This window comes from Phalangium opilio, unplaced genomic scaffold (assembly GCF_054372755.1).
Source record: "Phalangium opilio isolate 3A_F unplaced genomic scaffold, DU_Popi_V2 ptg000082l_1, whole genome shotgun sequence".
NCBI lineage: Eukaryota > Metazoa > Arthropoda > Arachnida > Opiliones > Phalangiidae > Phalangium > Phalangium opilio.
This window is the reverse complement of record NW_028324189.1, coordinates 1,162,467-1,179,843: the sequence shown is the minus strand read 5'-3', so window position 1 is coordinate 1,179,843 and position 17,377 is coordinate 1,162,467. Positions and strand designations below refer to the sequence as shown.

General features: G+C 37.7%; 1 protein-coding gene across 4 annotated transcripts; it reads right to left on the bottom strand.

The window, feature by feature from the left end:
- Nucleotides 1-1,898: 1,898 nt before the first annotated feature.
- CAP (Cbl-associated protein) lies at nucleotides 1,899-16,250 on the bottom strand. 4 transcript variants are annotated; one of them, XM_089847355.1, is made up of 22 exons: nucleotides 15,875-16,247; nucleotides 13,893-14,089; nucleotides 13,445-13,754; nucleotides 13,251-13,301; nucleotides 12,832-13,016; nucleotides 11,969-12,050; nucleotides 11,819-11,905; nucleotides 11,234-11,433; nucleotides 11,122-11,168; nucleotides 10,244-10,404; nucleotides 8,722-8,802; nucleotides 5,316-5,431; nucleotides 5,143-5,231; nucleotides 4,950-5,081; nucleotides 4,756-4,870; nucleotides 4,538-4,684; nucleotides 4,079-4,205; nucleotides 3,944-3,983; nucleotides 3,812-3,866; nucleotides 3,602-3,705; nucleotides 2,175-2,397; nucleotides 1,899-2,106 (listed from the first exon to the last, which is right to left on the bottom strand). In XM_089847355.1, exons 1-21 carry the CDS (start codon nucleotides 15,936-15,938, stop codon nucleotides 2,226-2,228), a joined length of 2,562 nt encoding a protein of 853 aa, XP_089703481.1. In that variant the 5' UTR covers nucleotides 15,939-16,247; the 3' UTR covers nucleotides 1,899-2,106; nucleotides 2,175-2,225. The 4 variants fall into 4 exon arrangements, with proteins under 4 accessions (XP_089703481.1, XP_089703485.1, XP_089703484.1 ...); XM_089847359.1 differs by lacking the exon at nucleotides 15,875-16,247 and adding an exon at nucleotides 14,311-14,461; XM_089847358.1 differs by lacking the exon at nucleotides 8,722-8,802 and having other exon boundaries at nucleotides 15,875-16,250.
- Between the last annotated feature and the right edge of the window lie 1,127 nt (nucleotides 16,251-17,377).

The window sequence follows — 17,377 nt, the reverse complement described above, 5'->3', positions numbered from 1 at the left end:
TCTGACGTCATAAAATAATTCATTATAACTTTGATACTGTATTCAAAATATTCATTGGATAAAGCCAGTTATTCTGACTGTTCATTAAGAGTGTGTCATTGGTCTCACGTCATCATACTCGACTCACGGCTCTACCATGTTGAGCAAGCACTTTAATCATACTCTAATTCAGAGGGTATGAATCAAGTTTCTATACCTTAGCCACTAACTATAATTAGTAAGCTTACAAGTAAAAATAAATTTCGATCAGGCAGACTTATAAATATTAATGCAATATTTTATTTCGAAATATGTTCCATTTGATACAATCGGATTTAATAAAAATTAATAATTAAAATACTTTTCAAAAATGTGTAATCATTCATTATAACTTTGTTTTAAGTCATTTATTCTGTTTATTATTCGACTCGCCTCTTCTGTTATATTGGGAAAGCACTTTAAAATAGTGGATCTTATACTTTAGGGTCGAAAAACGTAGCATTAGGCTGCACTGAGCATTCCAAGTGAATTCTTCGGACAAAATGGAGTACAAAGCAGATATTATGGCAATTTTTTCATTCCCCTTCATAGCCACATTGTAGGTAAGATATGTTCTCAAGTTTGTCACTGGTCACGAAGTGACTAAGGTGAAACTTCATATAATGTCCTGAAAGTATAGGAAATGTCATACTAATGAAACAGATTTTTAATTTACGCGAAATAATTCAAAAATACTCTCGTTAATTTAAATTAGAATGACGTTTAGTCAGGGTTCATACAATTTTTGGAAAACAAATTTCCCCGACATTTCCAGGTTTTACCCTGAGTTTTCCATTTTTTTCCCGTATGGAGCAAATGTTAACGAAGGAGGAGGGGGGGGGGGTAAATAGGACTATTACATAATAAAAAGGACATCCCCGTATCTCTAATATAACCAGAGTTATAGCCTCCAAAGATTAGTGTAATGGATGTTAATCGTATGGAGGGAATGTTCACGAACATTTTGCTTAATTACTCGGTCCCTGTTTGACGAAATCCCGAGTTTTTAGTATGGTTGGATGAGCGGTAAATATGACTATAACATACTAAAAGGACATCCCCGTATCTCTAGTAGAACCAGAGTTATGAGCCTCCAAAGATTAGTGTAATGTTAATCCTATGGAGGGTTTGTTTACGAACATTTTGCTTAATTACTCGGCCCCTGTTTGACGTAAATTTCCCTGAATTCCCTGAATTTTACTAAAAATTCTAAATTTCCCCGAGTTTTCCCTGAGGTTTTTGTCAACTATTTATTTCCCTGGTTTTCCAGGTTTATATGAACCCTGTTAGTCTCAGGCCCCGATAAAACATTTGGCTAAAGGCCCGTTTTCAATCAACTTTTTCCAAGCTTTTCGCTATGGCTTTTTTGGGAACTTTTGACGGGCTTTCGATGATAAAAAATCTTCAAAAAAATTAAAACGGAAAAACTGAAACTCGTATCGTTTTCAAACAAGCTTCAAATGAATAAAAAATTACAAGTGGGCGTGTTTTCATGTGTGTAGACGTCAGTTTCTTTTCAAAAAAAAAAAAAAAAAGTCCTAAACCCTAGCAAAACGCGCCAAAACTGTTTGAGCGGCAAAAGCTTAAAGAAAATGAGAAGCAAATATCAAACTCATTTAGATATCTGCTTCTCGAAGGTTTAAAGCCTGAAAAGACGAAAAGCTGAATTTGAAGCTTGTTTGAAAACACCAAGATTTTTTTCTTTGGCTTTCCGCTGCTACTTTTGAAGCAAAAGCTTAATTTTTGATCAAAAAAAAATCTTGATTGAAAACACGCCTTTAGCCCATAAAAACGGTACTCACGCACCACTGGTAAATCACATAACCTCATGGGGAAAAAACCCCATGAAATATGAAGAAACTCAAATGAAAGCAATATCATTTATAGGATTTATATATTTAATTATTTTTATAAACTACATACAATAAAAACTTATTGATTTATAATTTTTTTTAAAACAATGCTTTAAGTCAGAAAAGGCAAAAAAAAAAAAAAGAAAGTCAAAGACAACAAAATAAGCATTTTTTTTTTTACAGCATAAATTTAAAATATTTTTAGCTTTATTTTTAATACATTTTTTTTCGAATACTGAAAATAAAAATTATAAATTATATTTTTCATATAAAAATAAAGAATGAACTTAAATTAGTAATTACCCTTTTTAATACTTCCGTTTAAAATTGAACCCCGCCTTTTCCATGATGGTTTTAAGGAGCTCGTTCGACGTAATTTCCAGGAAATGTACCAAACAATCCCGAGGCGAGAGACGTCCCAACAAACCACCCGTCATCACATTTTTCCATGACGTAAACCGTATCACCTTCAGTTAGTTCTAATTCGTCATCATTTTGGGGTTTATACGAGTATAATACTCGATAACTGCCATTATAATAAATAAATAAATAGAATAAATTTCTATTATCATAAATCGTCTCTTATTACCAATATTATAATTAAGTACATTTAATTAGTCAAGTTAAAAATAATCAAGGACTACTGTGTCGCCATCTGCCATTAGTTTAGTGTCGTCTGCTAAATCAAACCACTTACCAATAAGAGATTGGTTGAACTCTCTCAGGCTGAAAGAGCTAGGTTCGGGCTAGCAGACGCTTGCATTAGTTTAGTGTCGTCTGCTAAATCGAACCACTTACCAATAAGAGATTGGTTGAATTCTCTCAGGCTGAAAGAGCTAGGTTCGGGCTAGCAGACGCTTGCATTAGTTTAGTGTCGTCTGCTAAATCGAACCACTTACCAATAAGAGATTGGTTGAATTCTCTCAGGCTGAAAGAGCTAGGTTCGGGCTAGCAGACGCTTGCATTAGTTTAGTGTCGTCTGCTAAATCGAACCACTTACCAATAAGAGATTGGTTGAACTCTCTCAGGCTGAAAGAGCTAGGTTCGGGCTAGCAGACGCTAGCATTAGTTTAGTGTCGTCTGCTAAATCGAACCACTTACCAATAAGAGATTGGTTGAATTCTCTCAGGCTGAAAGAGCTAGGTTCGGGCTAGCAGACGCCTGCATTAGTTTAGTGTCGTCTGCTAAATCGAACCACTTACCAATAAGAGATTGGTTGAATTCTCTCAGGCTGAAAGAGCTAGGTTCGGGCTAGCAGACGCCTGCATTAGTTTAGTGTCGTCTGCTAAATCGAACCACTTACCAATAAGAGATTGGTTGAATTCTCTCAGGCTGAAAGAGCTAGGTTCGGGCTAGCAGACGCTTGCATTAGTTTAGTGTCGTCTGCTAAATCGAACCACTTACCAATAAGAGATTGGTTGAATTCTCTCAGGCTGAAAGAGCTAGGTTCGGGCTAGCAGACGCTTGCATTAGTTTAGTGTCGTCTGCTAAATCGAACCACTTACCAATAAGAGATTGGTTGAATTCTCTCAGGCTGAAAGAGCTAGGTTCGGGCTAGCAGACGCTTGCATTAGTATAGTGTCGTCTGCTAAATCGAACCACTTACCAATAAGAGATTGGTTGAACTCTCTCAGGCTGAAAGAGCTAGGTTCGGGCTAGCAGACGCCGCCACTAAACCAATGGCGGATGGAGCAGTAGTCCTTGATTGGTGGCTTTACTAATAGACTTACGGTATAACATCGTTGCACGTGTCAATATGAAGGCTTTGATTAAGAGGTTGCCGGCGTTCTTCGATCGAACTTAATGAATGAGAGTCTCGAGAAGATTGGGTACTCTAAATTAATTAATTTTAAAACCGATCACTTCTACAGTTGCTTGTTGCGTTTCTTTAAGAAAAGAAGTGAACTGAACTGAACTACCACCCCCTTTTATATTCTTACTTGAGAAGTATTGGGATAACTACTGAAAGCCTCTTTGTTTGAATCCAAATTATTTCTAAGCAAAAACAAGATTAATTTGAACATTTTTATTTTTTAACGCGTAATTACTAATTACTATTATTTTTAACTTACCCATAACGATGGCTCTTTAACTTTGGATTTTTCTTTGCATCTGTTAATTAATTAATTAAATTATAAATTAAATTAAATATTAAATTAGATCGTCGTGTAAAGCGGAAGTTTCACTGTAGATAGTATTTTACTAACAGTTTTTGTCTTCTTTTGGTAAAGAAATAACTTGGACATACGATGCTGGAAATATTCCTTTCCCGCTTGTAGTTAAACCCTCAAACCAATTACTATCAACTCGTCTTTTCAATATTACAGTTTCACCCTGTAATTAGAAGTGCGTCATCGTTATGGAAAATCGCGTCGTGCTTATGGAAAAGCGCGTCATGGAAATGGATAAGCGCGTCATGGAAATGGATAAGCGCGTCATGGGTATGGAAAAGCGCGTCTGGTTATGGAAAATCGCGTCATGGGTATGGAAAAGCGCGTCATGGGAATGGAAAAGCGCGTCATGGGAATGGATAAGCGCGTCATGAGTATTGAAAATCGCGTCATAGGTATGGAAAAGCGCGTCATGGTTACGGAAAATCGCGTCATTGGCATGGAAAAGCGCTTCGTGGGTATGGAAAATCGCGTCATGGGTATTATTTTTTATACTTTGGTTAAAGAGAGTTCGACTGGTGTTTGTCCTTTAAAATTAAATTTGGCTTTTGCTTCACCATCAGATCCCGTTGGTTTTAAAACATCTTTAATCGTTTTGGATGAATCGGGCGTTGTGCTTGTAGAAGTAGGTTTCGTAATCAACTGCAAAACGTTCCTTCAAACATTAGTAACCGAAATTATTTAAGCCTTTGAATAAATTAAATTTTTTTTACCTGAACGTAAGATATAGGGAAGATTCCGGTAACTCCGTCAACGTCACCTTCGTACCAATTTTTGTCTACTTTCCTTAAAATCTTCACCATATCATTCTTTTTGAGGGCAAGCTCTCTGCAAAGAGGGTGTGACCAGGGGTGTGACGTCGCGAGAAGTTTCGTGGTAGCAGCTAGACTATTATCAATCAACTTACCTAGATGATTGAGCGCTAAAATTATAAAGAACTTTGGCCATTCCAATATCGAGTGTTTTATTACGCGAACTCGACTCGGGTTCAAATGGATTGTCGTAACGATTAAGAGGTATCGGTGATTTTTGAGAAGGCCTAAAAATATATATTAATAAGCTTCAAACACTATTTCCACATATCCCTCCGCTTTCCGTACAATAGATTATCATTGTGACGCCTCATTTCTAATTCTTGAAGTTGCTGCAGATGTTTTTTGTAACGTTCTTCCTCGTAAAAGCGTCTCATCTAATTACAAAATTAATTAATAAAATCAATAAAATAAATAAATAAATGTTTAGAAAGATTTATTAATTAGAGAAACTTAATTACCGCTTCTTCCTGTCGCTGCCCGAGTTCCTCTTCATCAATAAATTCTTTTTCCAAATTACGGACGGGAGTTTTATAATGTATGTTAACTTCAGTTTCCTGATATCGGTGAGGAGTTACTAAATGTTCAAAATAATTAACCGAATTTACGTACGTTTACAAACCCAAACTGTGCACGGTCGGAAGTTAATGAACTAGGGCCATAACTATACCCCCGGGCCTTTCTTGACCAATTACCTACGCGTCCGACCATTTCTCCCCCATTTTTGGCGTCCCACCCAACCTAAGCCGTTCCGCAGTTAGGGCGTTTAAATTAGGGCCAGAACCATACCCCCGGGCCTTTCTTGACCAATTACCGACGCGTCCGACTATTCCTCCCCCATTTTTGGCACCCACACAACCTAAGCCGTTCCGCAGCTAGCCCGTTTAAATTAAGGTTTCCCACAGTTCGGTTCAAATCGGTTTTGGACTAAAACTGAAACTGAACTGAAACTTTTCAGTTAGGATTTTCAAGAACTGAAACTGAACTGAAATTATCAGTTCGGTTCAGCCAAGAAGCTAAACGAAGCTAAACGAAGCTAAACGAAGCTAAACGAAGCTAAACGAAGCTAAGCGAAGCTAAACGAAGCTAAACGAAGCTAAGCTAAACGAAGCTAAACGAAGCTAAACGAAGCTAAGCTAAACGAAGCTAAACGAAGCTAAGCTATGCTAAACGAAGCTAAGCTAAACGAAGCTAAACGAAGCTAAGCTAAGCTAAACGAAGCTAAACGAAGCTAAGCGAAGCTAAGCGAAGCTAAACGAAGCTAAGCGAAGCTAAACGAAGATAAACGAAGCTAAACGAAGATAAACGAAGCTAAACGAAGCTAAACGAAGCTAAGCGAAGCTAAACGAAGCTAAGCGAAGCTAAACGAAGCTAAACGAAGCTAAGCGAAGCTAAACGAAGCTAAACGAAGCTAAACGAAGCTAAACGAAGCTAAGCTAAACGAAGCTAAACGAAGCTAAGCTAAACGAAGCTAAACGAAGCTAAGCTAAACGAAGCTAAACGAAGCTAAACGAAGCTAAACGAAGCTAAGCTATGCTAAACGAAGCTAAGCTATGCTAAACGAAGCTAAGTTAAGCTAAGCTAAACGAAGCTAAACGAAGCTAAGCTAAGCTAAACGAAGCTAAACGAAGCTAAGCGAAGCTAAACGAAGCTAAGCGAAGCTAAACGAAGATAAACGAAGCTAAACGAAGATAAACGAAGCTAAACGAAGCTAAACGAAGCTAAACGAAGCTAAACGAAGCTAAGCGAAGCTAAACGAAGCTAAGCGAAGCTAAGCGAAGCTAAACGAAGCTAAACGAAGCTAAACGAAGCTAAGCTAAACGAAGCTAAACGAAGCTAAACGAAGCTAAGCTAAACGAAGCTAAGCGAAGCTAAACGAAGCTAAACGAAGCTAAACGAAGCTAAGCTAAGCTAAACGAAGCTAAACGAAGCTAAGCTAAGCTAAACGAAGCTAAACGAAGCTAAACGAAGCTAAGCTAAGCTAAACGAAGATAAACGAAGCTAAGCTATGCTAAACGAAGCTAAACGAAGCTAAGCTAAGCTAAGCTAAGCTAAGCTAAACGAAGCTAAGCGAAGCTAAACGAAGCTAAACGAAGCTAAACGAAGCTAAACGAAGCTAAACGAAGCTAAGCGAAGCTAAACGAAGCTAAACGAAGCTAAACGAAGCTAAACGAAGCTAAACGAAGCTAAACGAAGCTAAACGAAGCTAAGCGAAGCTAAGCGAAGCTAAGCGAAGCTAAACGAAGCTAAACGAAGCTAAGCTAAACGAAGCTAAACGAAGCTAAGCTAAACGAAGCTAAACGAAGCTAAGCTAAGCTAAACGAAGCTAAGCTAAGCTAAACGAAGCTAAGCTAAGCTAAACGAAGCTAAGCTATGCTAAGCGAAGCTAAGCGAAGCTAAACGAAGCTAAACGAAGCTAAGCTAAGCTAAGCTAAACGAAGCTAAACGAAGCTAAGCGAAGCTAAACGAAGCTAAACGAAGCTAAACGAAGCTAAACGAAGCTAAGCGAAGCTAAACGAAGCTAAACGAAGCTAAACGAAGCTAAGCTAAGCTAAGCTAAACGAAGCTAAACGAAGCTAAGCGAAGCTAAACGAAGCTAAACGAAGCTAAACGAAGCTAAACGAAGCCAGTTTTCTATTGTTCTACTAATGTTTGCGGGAACGTATTGATATCGTTTCTCGCGATAGATCGAAAGAGTACTTAAATATCTCTTCAGTTCAGTTTTCATCAGTTCAGTTTAAGAAATAAACCGAACCGAACTGAAAACTGATCAGTTTGGAGATGTGCAAACTGAAACTGAACTGAAGCAATCAAATCAGTTTAGTCCCTAAACTGAAACCGAAAATAACTGAACTGAACCGAAAACTGAACTGTGGGAAACCTTAGTTTAAATTAGGGCCAGAACCATACCCCCGGGCCTTTCTTGACCAATTACCAACGCGTCCGACTATTCCTCCCCCATTTTTGGCGTCCCACCCAACCTAAGTCGTTCCGCAGTTAGCCCGTTTAAATTAGGGCCAGAACCATACCCCCGGGCCTTTCTTGACCAATTACCTACGCGTCCGACCATTTCTCCCCCATTTTTGGCTTCCCACCCAACCTAAGCCGTTCCGCAGTTAGCCCGTTTAAATTAGGGCCAGAACCATACCCCCGGGCCTTTCTTGACCAATTACCTACGCGTCCGACTATTCCTCCCCCATTTTTGGCGCCCCCACCCAACCTAAGTCGTTCCGCAGTTAGCCCGTTTAAATTAGGGCCAGAACCATACCCCCGGGCCTTTCTTGACCAATATACCTACGCGTCCGACTATTCCTCCCACATTTTTGGCGTCCCACCCAACCTAAGCCGTTCCGCAGTTAGCGCGCGCGTTTAAATTTCTTTCAGATTTCATTAACTTCCGATATCGTTAACAAATAATTCACAAATTTTTAATTAGACTACACTGTAATTAGTAAAGACGAGTATAGTTATTAAAAATGAAAATAGTTAGTTACGAAAGATATATAATTATTATTTGTTTTTACAAAACAGCTATAGTATAATTATAGTTTACAAAGAGTCAGTTTATTTTTACCGGTAACTTAGAATTCTCTCCTTTTCCTAGAGAGTGAGAACTAAGAAAATTTAAAATAAAAGCGTGCAATGCTAATTAAAAAACGTTTAAAATAGTTTTGATTGAAAGCCAAGTTTTACTAATTTAGACAAGCCAAAAGAGCCACGGGAAATGAAAGAAAGAAACAACGTACGAAAGAATCACGTACAGAGGGAATGAATAGTTCTTTTTTTTGTTCAGTGTTAGGAATATATTTGAGAGGGTGCGGAGTTTATCAAGGAGGTACGGGGGGTGGAATGGGTGACCAAGCCTACCTGCGTTATCCAGATCTGTCAGCAAAAAATCAGCCTCAGAGAAGTAGGGGAGAGGCGATGAGGAGGGACCAATCTGAGGAACTGTTGTGGAAATTAAGCCCGGTAAACTACTACATTTCAAATTATCATCTACGTATTTTTTTTCTTTTTTTTTTAGCTTTTACTAAGAGCTCAAATTAAATTAAACAGCGATATAAAGAAATTAAATATACACTTATAAATGCCTAATTTAGTAATTTTCTATTCTATTCTATTTGAGTTAGTTTAGTATTATAGTTAGTATTAGTTTACGCAAAGTAATAAATCATTTCAATTACGGTACTTAATTAAGGTATTATCATAAGGACATTATCTCTCTCTCAAAGGGCCCAAGATTCTATGTTACGGTTGAAATGTATGTATGTCCGATTTGGTCAGTCTCATCTCAAGTGGTATAATAATTGTATAGCCTAAACAGAGGCCGAGCACATTCGCTGCAGAGTAACCCGGCATTGAACATTTTTCCCTCCTTCAAATATTTCTCACGACAGCTCTTCGTGATTTTTACTAAGCGCGAATTTACCTCTTGTGTCTGAGAGAGCTGGGGGGGGGGGGGTTCTGGAAATTCTCTTACTTATTTTTTCCCCTCAGTCCTTCCTCTCTCGCGTCTCGCCACTCGCCTCCCCGCCTGTTTTAGTTTGATTCCCAACCGCTTGGGAGCGTTATCTCAGAGCTCGCCTCTAGACCACGACCGGCTTAGGATATCGATCGTGGCTGATTTTGAAAATTATTTTTCTCTTCCGCGAATTTGACGAAAAATTCGGAAGGAGCTCCTATACAAAATCTACGTCACATCTAGCAGAACTAGATATTTTTGCTAAGAGATGCGCTTGGGCCCTTAGAGAGAGAGTATAATCTCCTTATGGTATTATTGTATTACTCATCAAAAATATTGTAATTCGGCAAATTGGAAAATTTAATTTTCTTATCAGCATTAATAAATATTTACCCAAAAATCTAAGGGTCGTTAGGCAAATTTTATTTCAATATTAATTAATCAGTATCGATTGCAAAACACGTGACTTTTTTGACAAAATTCGTGGAAGGTTTGAGGTAAAATATCAATACGGAATTCGGTACCTAAAACTTTATACTATAATTTATAAGCAGGGGCCAATTAAATTCATATTAAAAAAGTTTTAAAGTTTAATTTCAAAAACTGAAGTTTAATTCAAAAACTGAAGTTTAATTCAAAAACTGAAGTTTAATTCAAAAACATCTCTTATGTATCATAGCCTCAGGCAAAAATTAGCGCAAGGTAAGGAGGATTATATTGATATAATAAAGCCAAAATGCAATAAAAAAAATATTCGTGCAAATTTTGTGCTCTTTTAAAATAATTAAAATAATTAAATCTTAAAAATACGGGGGAACACCAACTAATACTAAAGCTTTAATCTACGTTTAATTCTATTCTTTAAATTAAATTAAAGATAATTTAACCTACCCCAAAACAATTAATGAATGAAACTAGGTAACTTACGTTTGGGTCTTTCAGGAGCTGGTTTACCAAGACCTTCAAAAGGAATGTCGCCTCCCTTTTGAACTTGACGATATTGGGCTTTTTGTAATTCGGGATCTACATTGCCGATTTTGCTGCCAGTTTTACGTATTAGTGTGGAATCTGATTCGTATCCGTCAATGCTGTTAGAAATAATGAATGAGTATTAAATAACCAAGAAGCGATATCTATAGTTTATTAGGGAGAAGGTGTAAGATGCCTAAGTATTCGCTCGCCATAGTCCTGCAGTCCCCCTTTCAAAATACAAGGGGGGGGGGGACGTAAAAGGAGGCCGGGGGCTATTTCGTCTCTCCCCAGTCGGAAAATATGACTGTAATTTTCCCGTCATTCGCGTTGTCGCGCTGACGTACACGAGTTTTCAAGAACCAATGAGATGCTGGTTGTAATTTAGAGGCGGCGGGGATTAAAGGGATGTACAATCCGTTATGTATGGGCGGGGCCTTTATCAAACTTATCTTCCATCAAATATAGCTCTACTGAGCATGCGTGAAGTTCGTAGCATTATCAGTGCATTGGGAATGGGCATCTACCGTAGAAACAGACGTTCAAGCAGACGACAGCCTAATCACTACTCCAGGAAATAGTAACGCTACTACTAAAAAATATAGTTCTTGAGTCTTATAGACACGCCCATACATAACGGATTGTACATCCCTTTAACTCCGGACAGGCTATGTTTGGACTGGAGATAAAGCTAGATTATAAATTTGGCGAATTTATACCTTCTCCCTAATAAACTAGATATCCCTTCTTGGTATTAAATAACTAAGAGTCCCTTCCGAATTCGCGGATCATTTACGCAGCATTAAATACTTCAAGATCACGTGAACTTAACTTACTATTTTGGCTTTGGTTGATCTAGTGGTGGTAAGTATCTCCTGGTTAGCTGAATTATAAAAGGTAATTAAAAATGGTTAATTAAATTTAAACGAATCATTTCATTTGTCTTACAGATCTGTATCGTTCCCTCTCGGCGATGGATGAATTTCCAGGTTCATAATCGGCGATGCTTCTTGGTTGATTGTGATAAGAGTCAAAGTAATAATTATACCAAGCAGGGTCCTTCTGTTGGTGGTTAGAAACTCTCGGATACTTAATTTCACTCGGTTGGCGATGAGAACGAGCGTTCAGACGAGATTTGTAAAAATCCTCTGGAAAGTTAATTAATTAATTGTTTACAGGGTTAAATTAGCGGTCTTATTCCTGATCAGCGCCATCTACCCATAGCGGTGACTTTGAGAACTACTGTAAGCGGCAAGCCAACCAGATGTCGCTAAAATCTGGTGACGTCATTTTTGGTAAGACCCGAGAGTGCCAGTCAGTGACGTCACCAGATTTTAGCGGCATCTGATTGGCTTGCCGCTTACAGTAGTTCTCAAAGTCGCCGCTATGGGTAGGTGGCGCTGATCAGGAATAAGGCTAATTGGACAGAAAACATCACCGCCAACGCGTACAGTTAAATTTACAACGGCCACAGTCACAGTGAGTGACGCGGTACTGGAAAAATAATCGCGTGATATATTGACTGACGCTTACCGTCTTTTTCATATTCGGGTTCCGACATATAGCCGCCCGAATGAGGTGTTCTATTTTTTCTAGTGTATCTGATTGTTTGGAGATCATCTAATAAAATAGTTAATTAATTAATTATGAATATTTCAAGTTTGAATTAAATTTCAAACTGACCATTTGGTCGATTCTTGTCAAACTTATGCAATGATTTGAACATAGTTTTGTACCAGTCACTGGCGTACTCGTCTTTCACCCCCTGTAACAAAATTTAGGCACGTGTCGGTTTCAATATTGTTGACGCGTCGGTTCAAAATATAAGGGACGTACGCAGCTACGCGTCGGTTCAAAATATAAGGGACCAACGCACGCGTCGGTTCAAAATATAAGGGACAAACGCAGCTACGCGTCGGTTCAAAATATAAGGGACGTACGCACGCGTCGGTTCAAAATATCTGGGACGTACGCGTCGGTTCAAAATATAAGGGACGTACGCGTCGGTTCAAAATATAAGGGACGTACGCGTCGGTTCAAAATATAAGGGACAAACGCGTCGGTTCAAAACATAGAGACGACCCGTCGGTTCAAAAAATATATAGACGACCCGTCGGTTCAAAAAATATATAGACGACCCGTCGGTTCAAAAAATATATAGACGACGCGACGGTTCAAAACATATCGACGACGCGTCGGTTCAAAACATAGAGACAACGCGTCGGTTCAAAAAATATATAGACGACGCGACGGTTCAAAACATATCGACGACGCGTCGGTTCAAAACATAGAGACAACGCGTCGGTTCAAAAATATATAGACGACCCGTCGGTTGAAAAATATATAGACGACGCGTCGGTTCAAAATATAAGGGACGTACGCGTCGGTTCAAAAAATATAGACGACGCGTCGCTTAGTTTTGAACCGACGCGTGCGTCCCTTATATTTTGAACCGACGCGTCGTTTAATTTTGAACCGACGCGTTCAATATAGACGATGCGTCGGTTCAAAAAATAAGCGACGCGTGTGAAAACCACGATACTGACCGTTCTCAAACTAAGGGGTATTCCACGTTCAGTTGGTCCAATTCCTTCATACTTTTCAGGTGCTTTTATAGTAGTAACTGTTCTCGTTCCTTCCTCTTTGACAGGCATAGCATAGACAACGTAACTTTCATCTCCATCAACCGAAGGCATTTCGCCAATTATAAATGGCTCTTTATGTTCGTTATCTAAAAATATATGCAAAAATTAAAAATCTTAATCGGTAAAATCAAAATAATTAAAATCAAGAGCTACAGAGAGAGAGAGTAGAGAAAAGCCAAGGTTTTCGTTAGTGCCAATATTGAGATTAATTAGTGCCAATACTGAGTGAGTAGTGTAATTTTATAGCGGTGTTAATTACGGGTTTCTCGTGAAGGTAATTAATTAATTAATTAATTACTCAGCAACTAATTAAATTATACCTTTAATTGGTACATTTTCTATATATCTGGCTCCTTTTGGTATTTGACCTTCTAAAAACAGAAACATTTAAACGTGGCGCAACCATTTTTGACCCACGATCGAGGCGCGTAAAATACGCGGCACACTTATGTTAATCACGTTACTTAAAGCTGAGCTGAAAACGTACGTAACTATTACTACTATAATACATTACCTCTAGCTTTCTGAAGCAAAGTGATTGTTGGATTTTGATAAACCGGAAGTCCACTGCTGAGTCCAAACTGATTTCCGGGTGGTGAGACGGGCGAACTGACGGAACCATTTTGATTTGGGGTAAACGTTGGCGAAGAGTCCGTCTTGGGCGCTTCCGCCGAATGTTTTTTTCGCGGTTGTTGAAGTTGAATTGTCGCTGTACTGACGGCGGTTTTGGGTTCCTGACTTTCTTGATATAACTTTTCCTGAGATTGAACGGTACTGCCAGTGCTCGTGCTACTCGTAGATTCCGAGAGCGAATATGTTGAGGTCTAAACGAAATTAACCCAATTTGTTACAAGAAATAGTTAAATAAATAAAGAATGCGACGAAATTATAGTTAATTAGGATTTTTATAAGCATGGCCCCTTACCCTAATTTTAGATTAATTAATAATTAAGGCAATTTACATTTGTTTGAAGCGTATTAAATTGAAGATTATCAAGTTTTACGCTTCGAAATGTGGGCTTATCATCCAGGGGTCCGAACGGTTGCCAAATGGGCGACAAATTTTCCTTATCCTCTTTACTACCAGTACTCGAATTTTCCGATTTTTCAGTCATTTCCACAGACTGATGCGTTTCTTTTTGGCCGCCAGGACTCCATACTATAAAAATATACAGATAAAAATTTTATTACACTCAAATGGTTACGCCACCAGTATTAAAAAAAAATGTTTAACACATGTTGATAACGGAGGGATTTAGCTAATATAACTTGATTTCTACGCTACCCTTTACATCTTCAAGGTTAATTTCTTTCTTAACTGGTTTTATTATCACAAAATCATAATCAAAAATTTACATATAAAAATTATGAAATACTTACCATTATCCGCGCATTAGTTCAAAAAATTTTATTAATAACATTGCTCAAAAATCACATTATTACACGCGTAATCTTACACACGTTTACACACTCCGCTCCGGACTACGATGGTTAATGTGTATGGATTGAAATTTTGTAATGGACTACTTGGGCAGCGCCATCTACTAAGTACTTGCGCTTAATTATGGGCTAAGGTTATCCTGTTTTACAATTCAAGGATGTTTGAGTCACGGAGCTTAGATAGTACCGAGTAAAACTGCCTCGTAAATTAAATCACAGTACACAGATGGGCTATTTAAATAATACTGACACATATCCTTCTCTAGGGTTTACAAAAGAAATATTACAAATCGTTAATCACGTATTTGCATCTGACGTATAATTATTATACCTTGTTAAGGGCAACCGGTATTAAATTAGAAATAGATGGATTTTTATTGAAAGAGCGTGGTAACGTCATAAGTAAAGTACTAACCAATAAGTATGACACTTTAGACGGTTTGTTCCCGTGTTGTAGATAGAAGTTTTGACTTAAAACGTATTTCGAATTGTCATACTTAATTTTTGTTACGTTACTTATGGTAAACTGAGAAGTCTTATAACCGCTTCCTTATCGTGGGTTAGCAAGAAGAAAATGAACATCTAGGGGTTTCTTTTCGAGGGGCTAACCACTTGTCGGAATCGGAGTACACGCTGTACCTTTGACCCTACTAAAAGGATTACTCATTATCTTTAAAAGCCATATCGTTAATCGATGGTAGGACAATTTACAACCATCTGATAGTGATTACCACCTCGATTCTTTCAATGGGGGTTTAAATGAAAGTTCACTCTTTTGGCTGGCAGTGACTCGGTTAATCAAAAATAGAATTTAATTAGTTGCTTAAATCCTTATCTTCAAATGAAACCGCAAGAAATTCTTGATAAAAATCAAGTTTTCAATTTATCCAAAAACAAGCATTCTTCACTTAAAATTCTATACATCTGTATTAAAAATAATAGAAAAAATATAGAGGTGACACGCCCACACTCGAATTTTTGGCCTCTGGGAATTCGCCATTTAATGAAAGAATTAATATAAAGAAAGTATATATTCGCGTAGGTTGATCAAACACCCCTTTCTTGCGAGACTAATTATATTTAAGAATAAAAAAATCACTAATGAACGCTTAATTAAATACGACAAGTAAGGAAATATTTGAACATCTTCATAAATTTCATTCCTACGCTTTTTAAAAGAACATTTTCATTTTTACACCCTTTCAAATAGTTAAAGGAGAAGTCTATAACTTCTATCTCCATCTTGCCGTCCGGGCCACTGTTTTCTAGTTATGATTTGAGTGTTTTAGGGATGACCCCTTAATTAAATTAGAAATCATTGTCTACATCAGTTTCTTAATTAAATTTAAGGGGTCGTCCGTAAAATACTCTGGATGCAATCTTAACTTAACAAAAAGTATTCAAAGAACATCCCCCTTAATTTATGGCATACGTATCACAAACACCCTGTATATTTCACCACCTTGTCAACACGAATTTAAACATAAAACCCTACCATAATTACCTGCTTTCGGAGCGACCGCTTTAAAAGTAGGTCCACTTGGCGGTGTTTCCGGTCCATCCAACATGGTTATTTTAATCCAGTCGTATTTCAATACCCAGTAACACAATTTAATCTTTAATCTTCAATCTTGAAATTTTAAACTAGATCAAATTTTCGATGGGAGTTTTTGTCGAGAGAAAGCCAACCAAGATCAAGGCAAAAATCACACGCAGACGGTCATACTGAACCTCCGTAACGCGAGAGCGATCGCGAAAACAGAAGTTAAATCCAGTTCAGTCAGTGTATTTTGGCATTGGTTTCAAAACTACTCGAGATAGACGGGTTCTAAAGTTTTTTTTCTTCTTCTTGCCTTTCAAACTTCAACCGTTTTCCACGGTTAAAGGAAGAGAGTTCCCAAAAATAGCTTCTCTTGGAACGAACTTACCGCGAGCTACTTCGTTGGAAAAAAGTTGGTTCTACAAATATAAAACACATGCACTTTTTTCGTGACTTAACGCTCTAATGCTTCCAAGTTGGACTTCTTTGGAGAACAATAAAGTTTGGCTTAGACTTTTTGGAGGGTGGAAATTAACTCACGACCGCGAGATATGATGAGGGGAAGCCCTGGGTATCAGAATGATTAAAAGACTAGTACCGCTAAATACCATATTAATCCTTGAGCAAAAGTACATATTCATTTGTAAAGGAAGTGTTTCAATAAGAGCGGGGTTTAAAAAAAATAGGCATTCCAGTAGGGAAAGCAATAACAGGTGACGTCACGCTGGTGGGTGATTATTTTCTTTTGGACTACTGCAATAATTACAGATGACACTAGCAACAGGATGTGACGTTGCAATTTTCCTAGATGGTTTAGGTGTACCATAAGTTCATAAGACATGTTCCTTAAGTTTGTCACTGCTTACTGAGAGCTAGTAGGTGAAACGTCATAGATTCTCGTATAGCGACGCCTGGTGAGGCACTGTCAAGGCTTATTACAGACTAAATAGGAAGATGGACTGCAAAATTAACCGAGTGTAGGACTTCAATTCTCGCTTGTCGTTCTCGAACTAGCTGTATCTAGCATTACGAAGTATAGGTAGTGTCATACTTATGAAACATATCTTATAAACTTATGACGCACTGAATTAAGATACACATCATTCATAAGTACCAGTACGTAACTTAACGCCATTTATCTATATCATAGCCAGTTGGTTCTACGACAATTAAGTTTTATCTTTGCTTTAAAACAACACGGATGTTATCTTTAAATACTTCAGTACTGTTATTATTACTCGTAACTCTTTCACAGGCAGTAACGATCGCTCCATTGAAAACTCTAAAGCAATATTACAAACTGGATCACTTCAACAATACTAAATTATATACTTTAGATAGTATAACGTTAAAATTCACGCATCTAAAACGCTGCTAGTATCATTAATGGCCGTGAATAATTTATAATCTACTTAAGAATGGCATTATATATATTTTAATATTTTTTTTCCTGGTTTCTAATATTAC

What these genes read in the sequence shown, in the direction of transcription:
- CAP (XM_089847355.1), bottom strand. Translation starts at nt 15,938, where the DNA reads ATGTTGGATGGACCGGAAACACCGCCAAGTGGACCTACTTTTAAAGCG. An exon ending in TTAATACGCTTCAAACAAAT is followed by an intron (nt 13,755 to 13,892) that starts GTAAATTGCCTT and finishes AATTTCGTTTAG; the next exon opens with ACCTCAACATATTCGCTCTC. An exon ending in CGTCACAATGATAATCTATT is followed by an intron (nt 5,082 to 5,142) that starts GTACGGAAAGCG and finishes ATATATTTTTAG; the next exon opens with GCCTTCTCAAAAATCACCGA.